At 41.4% G+C, this 18,971-nt stretch overlaps 1 protein-coding gene across 2 annotated transcripts in view; it reads left to right on the forward strand.

Moving 5' to 3' along the window:
• The window catches only part of nbas (NBAS subunit of NRZ tethering complex), a 168,951-nt gene that overhangs the window by 74,547 nt on the left and 75,433 nt on the right, over nucleotides 1-18,971 (forward strand). For both annotated transcript variants that reach the window (XM_039781403.1, XM_039781404.1), the window contains 7 exons: nucleotides 2,459-2,616; nucleotides 4,014-4,097; nucleotides 6,189-6,365; nucleotides 7,039-7,152; nucleotides 8,294-8,417; nucleotides 13,916-13,992; nucleotides 14,864-15,001. In XM_039781403.1, coding sequence (XP_039637337.1) covers nucleotides 2,459-2,616; nucleotides 4,014-4,097; nucleotides 6,189-6,365; nucleotides 7,039-7,152; nucleotides 8,294-8,417; nucleotides 13,916-13,992; nucleotides 14,864-15,001 — 872 coding nt within the window. The remainder of the gene's footprint in view (nucleotides 1-2,458; nucleotides 2,617-4,013; nucleotides 4,098-6,188; nucleotides 6,366-7,038; nucleotides 7,153-8,293; nucleotides 8,418-13,915; nucleotides 13,993-14,863; nucleotides 15,002-18,971) is intronic.

An 18,971-nucleotide genomic window follows, 5' to 3' on the forward strand; every position in this document is an offset into this window, starting at 1 on the left:
GTAGGTCATTTGCGGGGGAATTATTACTTTACAAATTACAGACATGACCGATTCGCACGGGATTAAGATCACAGACAACCTCCGCAATTATTACAAATGACTGGAGGTCACCAGGTAATACTTATCCCGTGCGAATAGGGCTATAGTTGAAGTGTACCTATGATGAAAATTACAGGCCTCTCTCATCTTTTTAAGTGGGAGAACTAACACAATTGGTGGCTGACTAAATACTTTTTTGCCCCACTGTATATGATACCCCAGTTTAGCAGCTATATTATGTAGCTGCTGGTATAAGGTAGACTGGGTAAACCCAGCCCGATCCGCCAGTGATTTGATTTCGCCCTGCAGCTCAGGCTGGAAACCTGTACGTTTATCTATCCTGCTTCCGTTACAAATTTGCGGGGACCAATCACAAACTGGCTTGTCCACCTGGTGCGCTATTGGCGGGTTTAACACGATGACGATAGAGAAGCGATGGCAACAGCTTTTTGTTTACATTCAACATGGCGGCAATCGAAACGCAGCAACCCGTTGATGCTGCTGTCGCTCCTGTTTTAAAAGATTTCAAAGGCAAATTTTCTCTGTAAACGGAACAGAAACTCGCCCTGGAACAATTCCTACAAAAGAAGGATGTGTTTGCCTTACTACCGAACCAGCTTTGGTAGTATCCTAATTTACCAGCTAGCCCCGCTGGTGGCCAAAAGAATGGAGCTCCGCTCAAAGTGTGTGTGTGTGTGTGTGTGTGTGTGTGTGTGTGTGTGTGTGTGTGTGTGTGTGTGTGTGTGTGTGTGTGTGTGTGTGTGTGTGTGTGTGTGTGTGTGTGTGTGTGTGTGTGTGTAACAAGATGGAGGTTGGTCTGGTGATAGACGACTAGATATAAGGTGGCATCTATGTACAAATCTAGTATCTGTTATTGGCTGCAGACTGCTGGTTAGATAACATTTTAGACACTTGTTAGTGTTGACGTCATGGAAAAGTGGTGATACTGCTAAACGGAGCTTTACCATTGAGTCAAACAGAACAAACCGTTTTAAACAAATTCCCATTCCAAAAAGTTAGTAGTATAGATAGTACCTGGTACTATTTATGGTATCACCTTGGTCTAAGTTCCAAGCGAGCTGAGACGATACTAGAAGGTGGAGTTAAAAAACTGCAGACCTCTGATTGGTTAGAGAGTATCCTCACTAGCGTGATACGGGACATCCTGCACAATCCCTCCTTTTTTATATACCACAAATTTTTTCCCCATTCGCCCCAGATTTAAAATAATGGGAGCCCGCAAAACTGCGCTGTACACTACTACATACACTACGCCATAGATATCGATACGTGTACACTACACCGCAGACTATTAAGGCCGTACAATTAATAAAAGGGCAGATGTTTTTTTTTGCCGTAACAGGATTCAGCGAGTGTCACGCTAAAGATGATGATTATGTCACGGCAGTATTTCTCGTTGTATGTTTGAGCTCTTTGGTGTTTCTTTAGGTTGGTGCCTGTAATGGTTTGTCTTATGGTTTCAAACATTTAAGAATTTCCCACTTTGGGCTTTTTACATCCTACATGGAGGTTGAGTGACTTATGCACAAAAACAATAATTAGGAAAACAATGTCACAGTAATCTTCCAGTCTAGACTGCCAACTCCTCAGGGATTCAAGGTGGTCACTGCTAAGTTGATATTTTGTCTGACTCCGCTTCGTGTTACGCCACATAAAAATTAAAGTGAATACAATTTCACTGAGTCTTCCCACAGTGCTGAGTAACGGGAGACAGCGTGGATGAGAAAAAGGTGTCTGGGCGAAAGAGAAGGTGTAATCAGATAACCACCGGTGTTCTTTGTCTGCGAACGCAGTGGGAATAATTGAATCTCTAAGAATTAAGTCAGGCGGCTGTGTTGCTTTTTGACTGTGATGAAGCTGGAACAAATGTGGCACAGATATTACAATGCATTATTTTCTTCAAGGGGAAGCATGATTTAGACTTAAATGTATTTTAATACCCCAAGGGCTTGGAAGGTTAGACGTTATTGTTTCATCAATATCTTAACATTATATCCTCCACAGCTGCAAATTCTTAGATTTCATGCAGCATGTGTGTGTGTGCGCTTTACCTTGTGTGTTTTTCTATGCCTCTGTCTTCTATCTAATTCAGAGTAGATTAGCAGTGCTAGAAAGACAGAGATAGAACATGAAAACCACTTCTGCTCACCCATATTTGGTGATATGTTTGTGTGTGAACAGAGTCAATTTGTGTGTTTACATTTGACAGTTTGACCTTATATTTTTGCTTCATCTCCCCTTGCCGGGTAATATTTGTATTGATTCTTTTATCGCAGAATGCTGTCATCTCCTGCACTCATTCACTTGAATTAAAAACCTGTTGTCCTTTTTTTCACCTTTCCTCTCTTACTCTGCCTTACCTCCCCTTCTTGTTTGCCTCCATGTGTTCTCCCTCCAGGTTACAGTCCAGCGTGGGACGTGTGCAGTCTGCTCGGTCAGTGTGAGGGCTATGGCGACCTGGAGGCCCGGCAGGAGCTTTTAGCCTTCTCTCTCACCCACTGTCCCCCTGACAACATCCACGGCCTCCTGGCTGCCTCCAGTGACCTGCAAACCCAGGTCACTCTTTACCTCTTGTTATGGTTTGATCAATATGGCTTTTTAAGTTCAAGTTCCACTTTATTTATCCTTAGAAAAGGACATTTAGTGTGCAGCACAATGTCTAAAAACACATACACAGAAACAGCACCACCTGAATGCCAACAACACTGTAAACACAACACAGGACACACATCAATGGAGACACTCCTTCCCCCAAAACCAATGACAGAATCCAATTGGACAGTACACAGGTAAATCTTTCATAATGAACATGGACAGGAATAAATGAATAAATAATCACATACTGTATAACATTTTCAAGAGATGTCAAGCAAGTGAATTCAGGTTCCTAATAGCCACAGGAATAAAAGAATCCCTGGCACGTCTAGTTCTTAACATAGGTAGCCTAAAACGGTGACCTGAGGGGGGAGCAGATTAAACTCCCCAAAGAGTGGGTGATCAGGGCAGTTTAAAATTTGGTTAGCCTTACCCCTGACCCGTTTTTATTAACCAGTTCACAGTAGATGTATTATTTATCTTTTTACTACTAGAGCCAATGTTGGTATTTTGTCATTATCTTCAAATTGGAAGAATGTTATGCAAAATAATCAGCTAAATATACAAACGACCATAACATGTAATTTGAGAGACCCAGTCAGCAGTGGAACCATAATTATTAACACTAATTGCTTATTAGTCAAATTGTAGTATGTAATACTAAGCTCTTAGTCTAGCCCACAACAAAAAATCTAAATCCAACGTACTTAATGCATCATATCATAATCCTTGGCCATAACTCAAGAATTCCTACACAAATTATGACAACATTTCACACAAATATCTAATAGGATAAAATGACAAAGTGATGACATTTTATATCCAAAAGGGTCAGAGGTCAACTTCACTGTGACATCATAATGTTCTGCAAAAAAAAAAAAAAAACACATTTCTGTCTATTTTTCAACGCCATAAGTCAGGAACAGAAGGGGGGACATTTGGTCGGATACTGAATTGGTCACATACTAATCTTGAAACTGTGGTAATTATATAGATCTTCTGTGCTGCCGGGTTGAAGATGTGTATGAAGCATCCACGTTTCTCCAAAAAATACACTTAATACCTATTATTAAATTCCTTCAAAGTCTGGACAGAAATGGACATAATCTGCAACTTGACTGGTTGGCGGACAAACACCGCAAGGTGGTCATTTTAGTTTCTTTTATCTTTTAAGGAACACAGTGAAAACGTCTTTCTTTCACCATTGTGCTATATCCCTTTCAATCATACCAAATAACACCATTTCAATTTATCCACGTATCCAATGAGATTGCTCTGCTCAAATAGCAGGTTGTATAATAATATAACAAGTCTCATCTTTTGTTTTCCTTCTTCCTCTCTATTCTTTTGCCCTCTAGGTTTTGTACCAGGCAGTTAACTATCAAATGGAGCCTGTTATTACTGAGCGTGGACGAGAGGCCGACGAGACCGACTCTGTAAAGGTTTGCGTGTGTTGTTCTCCGTATGGTTTTCTTGCGTGTTAATGAGCTCGCTCTTTGTCCAAGTTGTACTCTCTTCTGCTATCCCTGTGTGGGTGTGGCGCTGTGCTTTTTTTTTTTTTTTGGTTTTTGTGTTTTCCTATTGCTCTATATTTGATGAGGTGTAAATCTAATGTTAAGGTTGCTCTGCTCGCTTGGTTTATTTATGCCTCCCCTTCTCCTCCCCTTCAGCACCGCCAGCTTTATGATGCCTTGAGTGGCTGTTAATGTTTCATGACTTGCATTGCATCCCCTTTGTGTGTGGATGGCTGCTCATTTGAAATTGTCTGTTGTCATTTTAGTGTTGTATTGATGTCCCTACCCCTCACTCGTGTATATTTAAGCCCTATATGTGTGTGTGTGTGTGTGTGTGTGTGTGTGTGTGTGTGTGTGTGTGTGTGTGTGTGTGTGTGTGTGTGTGTGTGTGTGTGTGTGTGTGTGTGTGTGTGTGTGTGTGTGTTGGGTGCATTTTTCTTTTATATCTTCCTGTTTTTTTTTTTTTCAAACATCTTGAGTGTATGTGTGTTTGGGTTCCTTTCATTCCCTGACCCTCAATCCCCTGCCAAATAAAGTATTGATGAAAGGCACTAAACGATTTGGCCCCGGCCCACTAGCCCTCTAAATTTGGTTTTAAAATCCTTTTCAGTTGTGCAGCAACCAACATACCATGAAAACTGTTGGCACGCTTTCAAAAATACCCCAAGAATGTAATTGACAGTACAATGCACCATTCCTTTGTTAAATTTAGTTGATTTAAATGATAATGAAAACTTAGTTAGATGAGAAGATTGATACCACTCTCATGTCTGACTGTCAAACAAGAAGCTACAGCAGGAAGCTGATTGGCTCTGTCCAGAGCTAACACAACCACCTACCAGCACTTCTACAGCTCACTAGTTAAAACATTATGTGTTGTTTCTTTAATCTGTACAAAAACCCAAATTAACAAATTCCCTTTTAATGGGGGTTATGTGCTAGACTATTTCTAGACTGGAAGCCATTCCCAGTCAACCAGCAGTTTAAAACAGTGTGGCACATAACCCCCCCACATAAAACAGTAACATTACGTGTTTTACACTTAAAGATGCTGTAGGTAGGATTGTGAAGATCCAGGACTTCGACAACATCTCAGTCCCTCCCCCCTTTCCACTAAAGCCCAAAACAGTCTCCTAAGCTCCTCCCCATACAAGAATTTTAAAATAGAAAATGATTGAATAAATAGAATTAGAATTGAACAACTGTTTCTTAAGAAACAATTTTGTAATATCAAATAGTAAATTCATCTGCATAGGGTTAAAAAGTGTTTTTGGGTTTATTGATGTTTTCTCAACTCCTACCAGGCAGCGCTGCCTGGAAGGCACTAGGATTAGGCAATGATTAGGGTTATGGTTAAGGTGCCTGGAAGTCAATGGTCGCAGCGCTGCCTTGAAGTCGATTAGGCAATGTTATGGCTAGGGTTAAGGTTAGGGTTAGGTGCCTTGAAGTCTACGGTGGCAGTGCTGCCTGGAAGGAGACGTTGGGCGCTTAAAACACCATCGAGCAGTTTTTAGTGTAATGAATCTGCTCCACACTAACGTACTACACAACCTAGTGCTTACTATGTGACTTTTTGGCACATTTTCTGTACAAATATTAACTGTATGTCTCTCACGCAGGGTTGGCTGGGCTCTGTGCTGCCTAAATGGTGCATACTGTAATTCCCTTGCGCAGAACACAAACATCACAAAGAGCCCTATGCTTATTAAAGTGCTCCTCTCAAGTACCTAATAAAAAACAGAACACAACCATGTTTAATACCACACTGATACTCAAGGGTCCACAGCTCCCAGTTTGTCCTTTGGTCCAATATAACATTACAGATGTAGCGATCAGAGAACCCCTGCTTTTTCATTTGTAAGGAAAAGAAGTGTTCAGAGGATTCTGTACTAATGCGGGATGTTTTCAAGTAATAGAGCTTCTAATACCACAAAGATACAAGAGTGACACACTAGAATAACCTGGCCGTCATGTTTTTTTTTATCCATCCTGTTACCTCTGTCATCCGCTTGGCCCCAGGCCTGCGCTCCCTCTGTAGGCTCCCCTGTGGGGGCAGCGGGGGACCTGCTGCACAGGACTACAGCTAAGACCATGAAGGTGCTGACCACTACAGGACTGACCACCAAGGCTGTACTGACTGCAGTCAGCGACCACCGCTGGTGGAAGGAATCACTCAACTACCTTCGACCACTGCAAGTAAGAACACTTTGGCTGTTTTATTTTTCATTTATGTGATCTGGTTTTCTATGTCAGGGGCAATAAAGGGCCTAATGAATTAAGTAACGAACTAACTTCTGTTGTGTGTGTGTGGTTTTTGTGTGTTGAATTGACAGTAGTGTGCTGTAAAAGGCATGATCAAGCAGCCAACAATAACAGAGCAATGATTTGCTTTATGCATGTTTTTTTTTATAACTCTACTGGTTCCTGAGTGGCACAGCGTGTGTGCGTGTGCGTGTGCGTGTGCGTGTGCGTGTGCGTGTGTGTGTGTGTGTGTGTGTGTGTGTGTGTGAGAGAAAAGGCACAGTTACATGTCAGCCCCTGCCGCCATATCTCACACGCTCTTGCTCACAGACTTTATAGGCCTCATCTAAAAAACAACCAATCAAAAGCTCATCTCTTGCATAATTAATTGGCCCGCCTGTTGAATATTTCATAATCTGGCGGTTGCTGGCGGCTGGACTGCCTCGGCGGCCGCCGGGGTGGGGATTGATGGCGTCTCTGGTCTCAGCAGCGATTTGTGAGGGCGGCTCGTGGTCGCAAGTTTCTTAGGCAAGAGAAAAACCGAGAGGATGTGAGCTTTGGGACAGAGAGAGAAGACAGTGCTGTGGGCATGTTGTGAAAGTTTAATGATGTTTTGATGGATCCTCAGGGTCACGGCGTAGGAGCCACTACTCAAGATGGGGCGTGTGAGAACTCCAACCTGCAGCGTCAAGGCTGTAGCCCTTTTTATCAGGAACTCATTGATGATCCCTGTGTAGAACTGGTGAGTGGCTGAAGACTAGTGTGTCTTATAGCTCATTATTTTTATTCCATTTGCGTCCCTGTTGTCCTTTTTTTCTCCTGTTTTTACCTCAGGTCCCAGTAGTAAATTACACAAAAAAAATGCCAGAGTAGGTTTATGATTTAATTAGATTTACTATCTATGACTTAGAAATTCCTTCAAAATGAATATTGATTTCGGACTAAGTAGTTTAAATGCCAAAAGCATTTTCGGAAGTGCTAATAGTGCTTTTCAGGGAAAGATGGATAAACTAAAGAGTGATGGTACAATAACAGCGAACAAAATTGGAGATGTGGTTGAAAATATAGCACTAACAGAAGAAGTACTATATGTATTAGATGGAGGGGCAGAGATGAATACCATAAAACTTCAAAAGCAAAGGATGTTGACAGAAGGAGTTATGGAAGTAGAAAAGACGAAAGTAAGAAAAGGAGTAGTTTGACCTTTATGCCTAGAAAATGGTCGCCCTGGGCTAGGACTGGGCTTTTTACTCCCAGACACAAATCATGCGGATAGCTAAAAGAGTGGATGCAAGGGGAAACAGAGAAGGCCGATACATCTCTTCTCATGACATTTTAATAGGCCTCTCCAAATCCCTTCCTCTGCTCCATCCCCAGCATTCATCCATCTTCCATCATCCATCTACCAATAATGGCTCCCCACGTCCATCTGTCTATGAGCCGCCTGATCAATGGGATTGGTTCTTACCTTAACTGTTCCAATGACGGAAGTGGGGAGGGAGGAGAGGCTGATTGAGAGACAAAGAGAGACAAATGCAACAAGACAGAAAGATGGATAGAGTGAGAGCAGCAAAGATAGACGGGAAACATTGCGTGTTGAAGCGACAGCTCTGGGGCCGGCGAGATCTCAGATCTCATTGTTCACCTCTCAGACAGAATCCTATAAATGAATCAACAGGCTCCGTCTTAAAAGGCTTTATTTAGCTCTGAAGTTCATTTGTTTACTCCATCTCTCATCTGTTGGATCCTTAATCACAGTCACCTTAATCACATCTCTGTGTGTCATTCTCTGATCTGCTCTTCTAAGTGTTGGGATTCCCTCGGAACAATGAGTAGTATTAGGTAGTCATTCATCACTCTCTCTTCTCTGTTCTCGCTCTCAGAGTCTAGATGTGTACTCGTCCTACAAAGACATGCCTCAGGAAAACTTTGCTGAGGTTTTGCTGAGGACCAGCAAAATGGCTGAGGCCAAAACTGAAGGAAAAACCCTGTTTCCTGCTACAGAGGGTAAGCATTCAGAAACACAAATGACACACAGTTACACCCACAGTGACACCCACAGGTACTTGTCAAGATAAAGTGTAGATATAAATCTTAATGATACCACATACTGTATATTTTAATTCCAGATTGGTAGCCCCAGACTTCAGGTTGAATTTCTGCCAGATCGGTCACTTTAAGTCGGCTGTCACACAGCTTGAGATGTTCCACAGTCCAAATTCCCACGCCTGCTCTCATAAAATCTGTTATAGACTGTAGTGAGATTGTTTTAAATAACATCGTAGTGCTTTACGTGTTGTTGCCACTGAGACAGTGCTGTGATAGAAATAAAATTGAACTTTGCTGCAGAACAGACAGACCATATTTTCTGCATCTACCAGCCATCTGTAGCTCCATATTTTTCATTTTTCTTCATGCTTTCTCTTCATAGTAGAATTGCACGAGGTTGATGCTAGAACAGATGGTCAGGAGGGACGGGCAGAGGCATGACCTGCTCTCCCTCTGATCGGCTTACCCTGATATTCTTGCCTAAACCTAACCAACGAAGGCAACGAGTACTAGCCAATCAGAGGTGGGTCATGCCCGTCCCTTCGGACTTTTCATTTCCACTTCAACCATTGCACAATGTAAGGCTGCCTTTCTCTTTGTTGTCAACATTTTTGAGGACACGGCCATCTTGTTTAATTTAACTTTGTTAAATTTGTAAATGGGCAAAACCGATCGAGGCTTCCATTTCTAAGTTCAGTGTGACTGCCAGCGTTGTGGCAGGTTGATTGATCCATACAGTGTGAGCAAAGAAGTTGTACATTTTGGATGTGTAGAAAGACTGATCAAAACATGTAGTGCAAGTTTAGTGCAACTTTTGGGCAAATCGGGGCCTAAATATCCATCTTAATTTCACAAGCTTTTGTAGTGCAGTTGGAATATTTTGTGACCCATTGTTACATTGATTTAGCAAACTCTTGCCGCGTCGGCTAATGAGCTTTTCCTGAATTTAGAAATGTCACAAATTCTAAAAAACAAGCACCAAGGGGTTTTTTGTGTTAAAGATAGATTGAGTGAGTGTTGTGTAACTTGAGCTGTTTCTTCGTGCCCTGTCTAAGTGAAGCTGGGGTGTTTGCAGAAAGCACAGCGTGGTTCGCTCCCCTCCCTTCCTCCTGTCCTCTCTTCTCCTCATCCGTCTAGCCAGGGAGCCCATATGTGGTGGACTAGGGGACAACATGGGAAGAATAGCCTCACATTGATTAATTAATGTATTCCCACGCATCCCACGGCAACAGTAAATAATGACGCGTCACCACAGCGATACCAGAGAGATTGCATCAAGTCAAAACATCAAGGCCATGCTGCGTGATGGATCACAGCTGCTTGCCAAAATCAATGCCACTACAAAAATAAAGAGCAAATGTATGTGTGTGTGAATACTAATACAGGGAGACTGAGGAATGCGAGACGCACACTTTGACCATGGATTGCTAATGCGTAGATATGCATACACACATATCTCTCTCACTCACTCACTCACTCACTCACACACACACACACACACACACACACACACACACACACACACACACACACACACACACACACACACCTCTCTCACACACACACACACACACACACACACACACACATTCTACCAAATCCTCCCTCTCTTTCTCACTGCTGTTGTCTTTCAAATGAATATCTCTCTTCTTAAAAGTCACCTTCCCTTCGGAGCTGCCGCTGAGTGCGACGTGTCGAGAAAGAAAAGCCGGTCTGAACGGCATCACGTCCGATAACAACCCTTCGATTAATGACTCTCGTATCGGCCCGCCACACTGGCTGTCCTCAAAAAACAGACTAAGAGATGGCCTTTAAGAAAATAAATATATTGATTTTTTTCACCTGGCCCAGATAAGGTGGAGGTAATTAATGATGACACAAGTGGAAAGTAACTCAATGGGATTGAGCTGAGTAAGGTGGTGAGGTGAAACAGAGGGACACACACACACACACACACACACACACACACACACACACAAACAGCATGGAGTGCTGCCGTTGGCCGCATGTTGACCACGCCATAATCAGTTCACATTGCCTTCACAGGTGAAATAGTAATAAGTCACTGTCACACTATCCCACTAACAATGTGCCTGATTTAGCTGACACAGGAGCAGGAGTGTGTATGTATGTTTGGAGGCACACACATGCACAAACACACAGTCTCACGCACCCACACTCCTCTACGTGGTGTCTCTTTATCACTCTCTCCCTCACAAGCAGAAATACTGTATGCTTTTAAGTCAGGGTTATCTATTCTGTGTGTGTGTGTGTGTGTGTGTTTGTGTGTGTGTGTTTACCCCTCTGGTAATTCCTGTCCCGATGGTATCAGTAGCTTTAGAGAGGCGTGTAATCAGCTCATTCTGAGGTGTAGCTCATTGAAACCCCGGGATGAGAGGAGGGGAGAGAAAAATGGGTAAAGGAGAAGGGTGGGCACTCTGCTTAAGAAAGCCGTTACTCTTTAAGCTGGCACATCATTCCACCCCTGCTCACACATGCACACACCGAACCTCCAGCTGTATCTGTCAGGTGTGTGCACATATGAGTATTCGTGTGCATTTTGTTCTCTAGTATATGTTTCCCTTTGCCCCCGCCTCTCTCCCAGTGTCCATGCTCCACTTTTCTCCACTCTGTTCCATTTTGTCTCAGGCTCTTATCACCAACACAGGCTTTTGTTCTCTTTTGGTCTGAGACTACAAATTCGTTCTGTCTGCCTCTGCTTCTCTCTGCTCTCTCCGACTGTGAGTGAGAGAGTTAGTGAGTGATTAACTAAGGGAGTCTGTGTGTTTACAGTGTTTGGTGTTCATCTATCTTTAATCATAATAGTATGTGTGTGATTATGCATCCTTGTGTCTGCCTGATGTGTCCATATGGCCAGCAGTTTGGGATAAAAGTCCATCCCTCTGCCCAAAGCTCCGTCTAGACTCCAAATCCCATCAGCCCTAGGGACACCGAAAAAATGGGCCTTGTCCCAATTCCATATTACTAACTAACTCTAAGCATGTTTCTGAGTTTTAAAAAAATACATTGGACAAATGTCAAAATCAAGTGTACTAAAATCAGTATGCATACTAAAAAATACTTGATTGTTCAACCTTGTTTTAAGTCGATGCATACTATTGCCCCACAGATCAATGCCCAAAGTAAACACTGTTAGAACAGTTTTTGTTTTCTTTGTGAGGTTGCATAATTGGCTGTAGCATTCAAAACGTTTCAGTTTGATTTGTGTCCATTGGCACGCATTTTGTATTATTTTTTGTTTGTTCTCAACAGTTTTAGGTATAATATGTAACATTTCTGCACTGAAATCTCTTAAAACGACGATGTTAAAGGAACATGCCGACTTATTGGGAATCGACTTGTCTTACTCTGGGGGTTACGGTGAATAAGCTAAATTCCCAATAAGTCGGCGTGTTCCTTTAAATGCTGTGAACTTACATTATACCAAAGGTTTCCAACAGTGTTCAAACCTAGATAAATGTTTAATTTTATTCAAGGTAAAAGTACATTACATTTGGTCACCTGTCAATGGCATCATATCCTTAGTTGCTCTAACTTTTGGGTGAGATGAAATGTAAGAGAGTAATTGTAAATCATACAATGTCACAGAATTACACTTACAGTAGTAACAGTTATACAGCATTTCTTCTGCCACACAGCAAACTTTTGTTTCATTAATTGCATGTCAGTTTGTAACAATCCAGTAGTGACGTCATTTATTGACACCCCGCGCTCCCTCTGCCTCACCTCCCCGGCACTAGAAAACTTTGCCAGGAGGAGAGCAACAGCTCCGGAGACAGACCTCCAGTATGCCGCTGTATAGTAACAACTCAAATTCAGCCAGCGCAAACCCCAGCCTCCTGGGTCAAACCAGCAACAGAATGTTTGCTGATCCGGCGGGGAATCGGGGTGTTCTGAGATCAGACCTCGCCTGAATTTGTGTTGCTACAGCGGCTAACTAAAGGTCCATGTCCCCCCAACGGTCAGCTACCACCACAAATAGAATCTGATTCTGTGGGAAATACTTTGGTCATTAGAATGACATAACATAAGGTAACAAAATGTGACTAAACATAACGTGAATACAACTTAAATACATTAACTCGTCTGTGAACATTATTCCTGCCGGATTCACATCGGATAGCAATTTTTTTTTTTTTTTTTTTATAAAGAATATTTTTTGGGGGGTTTTCCCTTTATTGACAGTGGATAGACCAGAAAGGGGGAGAGAGATGGGGGATGACACGCAGCAAACAACCAACATGGGGCGAACGCTCTTACTGGGTGAGCTAGAGGCCGCCCCATGTTGGTTGTTTAACAATGAAGACAACAACTCCCATGATCCCACACTACTTTACAGCGTCATCAAAGTTCATCTTTTGTTATTGTTTTGATTGAGAGACTCCTAGTGGCAGAAAGTACATACGCAACATTCCGGAATAGGAGAAAAACATGCTCTGATTTATTGCCGTTTTTTTTCATACCGTTCACAATCTTCTTGGGCTGCGCTAAGTGCCAGATGCAGGTACGGTGTCTCTGCAAAATAGACTCGAGAAGGAACTTGTTTTGGTGAAACGTGCATGTTGGGAGGCGTGCTCTGGAATTAAAATGGCTGTCGAGTGTGTGATGACAATTTTACTCAAAAAAAGAGAAGATAAATATAATTTGATTGTCTGTTCTATCTCTGAGGATGTTTCCAAAATTGACCGGAGTTTAGAATGCCAACACAAAGAAAGCGTAAGGCGAGGGACGTCAAGCCAAAAATGAGGGACATCTGGCAGACCCTCCAGCGGCACCAGAACAATGACCTGCTCGGCCAGATTAGTGTTTCAAACAGAAAGGTCAAAACCACTTAAACAAAGATAATTTGGGATACTTATAATCAAACTCCTCTGCCTGTCAGACATTCAGGGGATTCAACTTTAAAGTGCACTTATATAAAGTTTGGATTCATCTGGAGAGCACTTATTAGAAGTGGGCATGTACTTACTCTTTAAATAATGAATAATCCCTGCGCAAGACACCATATGCGCGCACATACTCGCGCAGACATGCACGCACAACCACAGACATTTGTACACAGTATATGCAAACACACGCACACAGACATGCACGCATTAGCCCAGCGAGAAGATGGACAGAATCCAAGAAGTCAGTTTTTTTTAATGATGCTTCTTGACTTTGTCTCCCACTTTTCTTCTCATATCCCTCTATTTTTACCGTCCCTCTCTTTTGTCTGGCCCACAGAGAGGTGTATTCTGACAGGCACTGTCGTCTGTATTCAGCAAACGTGGGATGGATGAAACTCGCCCAAGAGGGGAAGGTTGGATGTTAATCCTCAGTGCCTTTAGTTAAATTTTTTTCTTTCCCTCCTCTCTCTCTCGCTCTCTCTCTCTCTATCTGTCTCTCTCTCGCTCTCTCTCTCCCTCTCTCTCCATCCCTCCATCCTTTTCCAGTTTTGCTGCAGCTGGCCAACGATGCATTTCCCAGGGACATGATGCTGGCTCTGTCCTACTTACTGGCCCTGCCTCAGGTAGGTTGACACACAGTCATACATACACACACACACACACACACACACACACACACACACACACACACACACACACACACACACACACACACACACACACACACACACTTTTAGACACACATAGAAACAGGTTCTGGTAATATAGGTGTGATTGTATTTCACTCAGCCGTTCTGGCAAATGGCTGAGTGAATCTATATCCTCTACTGATCCCTTAACTTCTTAAGATGAGCTATTGTGTTAGACAGTTTGCATCATCAGTCTGTCAAATCAAAGTTGCACTTAAAAGGCACTGGAGTAGTGTTGCTGAATGACTTATAACAGTAGCAGTTCATCAAAAGCATGACATTGTGACGGTCTCAGATTGATCGTCATACAATACAGGACACTTTATATCTCACATAGTTTCATGTCTCCCTCAAGTCAAACAACATTCACACATACTATAAGCATTCCTACAATGCAATATGTAGCTCCTGTCCACATTGTCCCAGCTGTCAGAGGAGCAGTCAGTGTATTGTGTTAGCTAAGAAAATGAAATATAAGACAAAGAAACCTACTGCAGTAGATTGTGTTCAAGTGGCGGAACTGAAATCCCTCATGAGTCTTAAATACTTGCACCATATTCAGTGTAATATTAAACTGCTGGAGTGGATATTACATAGCTATTACTTCGAGAGCTTGTTAACTGCACTCGCGTAAGACTGACGTTATGACAAACTGAGTTTGACACAATGAACGCAGGGTTTGGTCTACTGAACTACTTATTTTTGGACATTATGAACTGAACTGTGCGATATTTTTAATTGAACGGGTTAAGTATTGGAATCAAGGAAGTGGAGTATATTTGCATTTTCATATCTTTCCATCCAGGTACTAGATGCCAACAGGTGTTTTGAGAAGCAGTGTCACTCTGCCTTGTCGCTCCAGCTGGCTGCCTACTACTACTCCCTGCAGATCTACTCCCTCCTCATACCTTGCTTCAAGGACAAGAACCACACTCTCTACCAGGTTAGCATGGAACACCAATTATGTGTGTGGGTGGTTGCATGAATTGGAGGTATTGGGTAGTACAGTATGCTGAGGTGGGAGGTGTAAGTTTCAATGCTCCTCCAAGTGAAGACGAGAGAAATACAACAATACATGTTAAATGAAACAAAGGCTTTAACTACGCTCTCAACATCAGGTAATGACTATAGAGTTTCTAAAGGATGAAAAGATACATTGTTTTAACTTGAATTTCAAATAAGTGCTGACTGCCAAACATGACGATAACACCGAGAGGAGAGAAATAGCTGGGTATTATCAGTAAGGAGGATATTAAGATAATAGTTTGAGCTGTATTAAGTTATTATGGAACAAGCAGCCATGTCCTGCTCTGTAAAAGTATAAATGAGTGTGTCATCTGCTAAGCGCTGAACCTCAGCCTAAACTAACCCACTTAAAAATGTTTATTTAGGAAACAAAGCAGCAATGTCACCAATTCCCTCACATGACATGAAATGTGTTACTGCTTTCTAACTAGCTTATTTTAGATAAGCTAACATGTTTATTCAACTTTACACAGTCCCTTAACATCTGTTGTCCTTAAATGTTTGCTTTCAAATTACATTAAGGTTGAAAAAGTAATCATATTCCACATGATCTAACATGTAACATGAACTCACATACATACACAGAAATATTTATCATCAGCTTTTCATTGAAGCTAAATAAAGTGAAATACTCAAACCCCAAGATTTTTTTATGTTTCCATCAAATGAAAATATTCAACATGTCTTGTGCATAATTTTCTACACTTTTCCTCAAAATTCAATCTAACTTATTTGGGATCTTTGGAAACGTTGGGATCTCTATTAGAATTTAAAATAAAGTTGTTTGGATTTGATGAGTGTTTGGCTGCACACTACAATTTTATTATGACTGTCAAACCAGTGGGACAATGGAATTGAAAAGGTTAAGCCACGAATAATTGGAAATCCAAGTCATGTTTAGAATCCATTTTAATCACGTTTTTGGGGTGAAAACGCTCAAACACCATTTGGCCTCATAGATGGAGAGCATTGTTTGTGGCAAAGTGGCAATACAAAAAAGCTACAGGGATGTAAGAGCCAAAAATGTTAACACAATCAGACATCGTAATGGAACAAACTGGGATGATGACGCCTGTTATAATAATGCCCAGGTTGAAAATAACTGTAATTATCCTTTTACTCATCAGCATAGTAATCCACTTATTTATGCTTTAATCCAAAACCAGCCCTGGAATGTGTGCTCATGCTTCTGTTTGTGAATGTCTTTTGAACACGTTTGTGTTAATATATGTGTGTAAAATTGATTTTATTTCCCCAGATGTCTTAATTATAGCAGCCAGACATTTTTAATGATTCACTGGCTCTTAGACTCTGGATTGTATGTAATTTGACTGTTTAAATTGCAAAAATTGTTGTCGGATATCGTGGCACGCTAATGTCACATGTTATTTTCTGAAACAATGCAAGCCATAAGTACAACAGGTCATATTATTCTATGTTCCTTTTCTTCTTACAAAGTGAGGAAAACAAGACCAGAACAACAGATCAGAATTACAAGTGGTAGGGGGGAAGAATAGGAGAGTGGCGGCAGGGGTGTCCGGGGATGAGCGGTGGAGAATAAGAGAAGAAATGGTTCTGACCTTTTCCTTGAGTAGACTGTGGCTCTCATGGGTTTTAGCCTAGGTGGAAGGAATGAAGAGAAATGTTGAAATAAAAGAACAGAAAAAGGAAAGAGGCCAGCATAAGAAGTGGATTAGTGTATCCCAGTTGACATTCAAGGTCAGCACTTTGCACAAGAACACACACTCCTACTCCCACATCAACAAGTTATACTCAACACTACATGTTCGCACACACACACACACACACACACACACACACACAAACACACACGCGCGCACCTCTTCGCTGCAACCTAATGGCAGTAATCACTCCACAACCTCTTGCCTAAAGTGAAGTTCACGTCTATTAACTTAAAATATATACAGCTTTTTCTCCTCTGCTCTACACTTTGACAGTTGTACATTCTTTTTTAGCTTATTTCTTCTTTATCTGTCATTTCCTTTGAGTTTTTTTTCCTCTTTAGTGTGCTCTACCGGAGTGTGTGCTTGTTATCGTTGTGTTCCAGGTCTTGCCTTCACTCAGCTCTTATTGATGAGGTAGTGGCAACTTTTACTCTAACACTGATAGAAGCAAGGGGGAAGAAAACCTTTCAACCCTTGAAAATCCTTGTTTCTTTCTCTAAATTTATTGTCTTTTTTTTCCTTCTCTCTCCCAGTGTGTGCTCCCTATTTTTTCTTTGCATTTCCTTATTCTTTAAAAAAAAATCTTTTAGTTTAATGAATTGCTTTGTTGGCATGACAGTTCTGTTTATATATGTCTCCACGCTGCTTCTTTTTGTCCACATTATTTTGCTTTTTTCTGCTATCGTTGCTCCCTCCTACACTGTTGAGATTTTTTTCTCTCCCCTTAGGCCTGTCTCACTCTTGTCAAATCTCGGGCCTCTCCGTCCACAATACTATCTTGACTGTGCATACATTTCTCTTGTGCTTTCTTTAGCTCGCTCGCTTTCTCTTATCTTTTAAGGGCACACATTGTACAGCATGTGATATTTAATTTCAGATATGTCTGACAGTGTGTGTGTGTGTGTGTGTGTGTCAAAATGATGCTTTGTATTGAAAATGAGGTTGGGGGGAGAGAGAAAAACACTTTACATTAACAAGCATGTGCTTTTTGATAGTTTTCTATTTGTATGTGCATGTTTGTGTGTGTTGGACTGTTAGATCTGTTGTGTGACAGCGAGTGGTGTTTTTTGTGTGTGTGTGTGTGTGTGTGTATATATATATGTGTGTGTGTGTGTGTGTGTCAAGCTGTCTCCAAGTGTTTCACACTCTCCACTTGAAGAGCAGATAGATAGATAAATAGATAGATAGATAGATAGATACTTTATTGATCCCCAAGGGGAAATTCATGTGTGTCTCAATAACTCTCCCACTCTTTCAGTTCTCTTGTCACTATCGCATAATTTCATACCCAAGCAATAAGACACCAAACACTCAAGACACCGAAGTCATTGAGTTGCAGATAGGAACATAAGTCTCAGGGGGTTTACTCAAGGTGTTTGATGTGTTTTTAAAGCCTCAATCAACAGCCTCTTTTCTCACTATTCTGTAGATATAAAGGTTTCTGGAGCTGACACTGCCTGCAAAGAAAAGATTGAAACTTTAAATTAAATTTACTCTTGACCATGTTGTATACTGTGGTTGTGAAACATAAGAACTGAATTATTTTTGGGCTAACAGGAACTGTACTGACAGTTCTATGGAACTGTGTGAGACAGAAGCCACAGTCGTCTTTACCATGGTGCCATTTGTTGACTGCAGTTGTACTATTAACTACTATTAATTTCAATTCAGTTTTATAGTATCAAATCATAACAAGAGTTATGTCAAGACACTTTACAGATAGAGTAGGTCTAGACCACACTCTATAATTTACAAAGCCCCAACAATATATTGATGTTTAAAATGCACCATGTAGCACATCCGTTAAATTATACTTTGTTGATCCCTGTGGGGAAGTTCACATTCTGTGTTTGACCCTCCTACTGTTCTGTAACTCTTCAGCAGCAGTGGGCAGCCACAGCGCAGACTAGGGACCAATTCCAGTTCTGAGGCCAGTCACAGGACTAACATACTGTACACTAGAGTACCAAACAAACCTATGTTTAGACTATGAAGGGAAACCCACAAAACACACGGAGAACATGCCCCATAGAAAGAAACTTAGAAACTACTTAAAGCTTTTTTTTAAGCTTTGGTCTCATTTTGGAATTCTTTGGCCATCATTCCAATTGGAAATAACATAATTGTCACTGAGTTAAATTCTATTTAGATGTATTCCCAAATATATACCCAGAACATTTACCTAATTTGGTGGATAACTTG

Source organism: Perca fluviatilis, chromosome 18 (genome assembly GCF_010015445.1).
Source record: "Perca fluviatilis chromosome 18, GENO_Pfluv_1.0, whole genome shotgun sequence".
Classification (NCBI taxonomy): domain Eukaryota; kingdom Metazoa; phylum Chordata; class Actinopteri; order Perciformes; family Percidae; genus Perca; species Perca fluviatilis.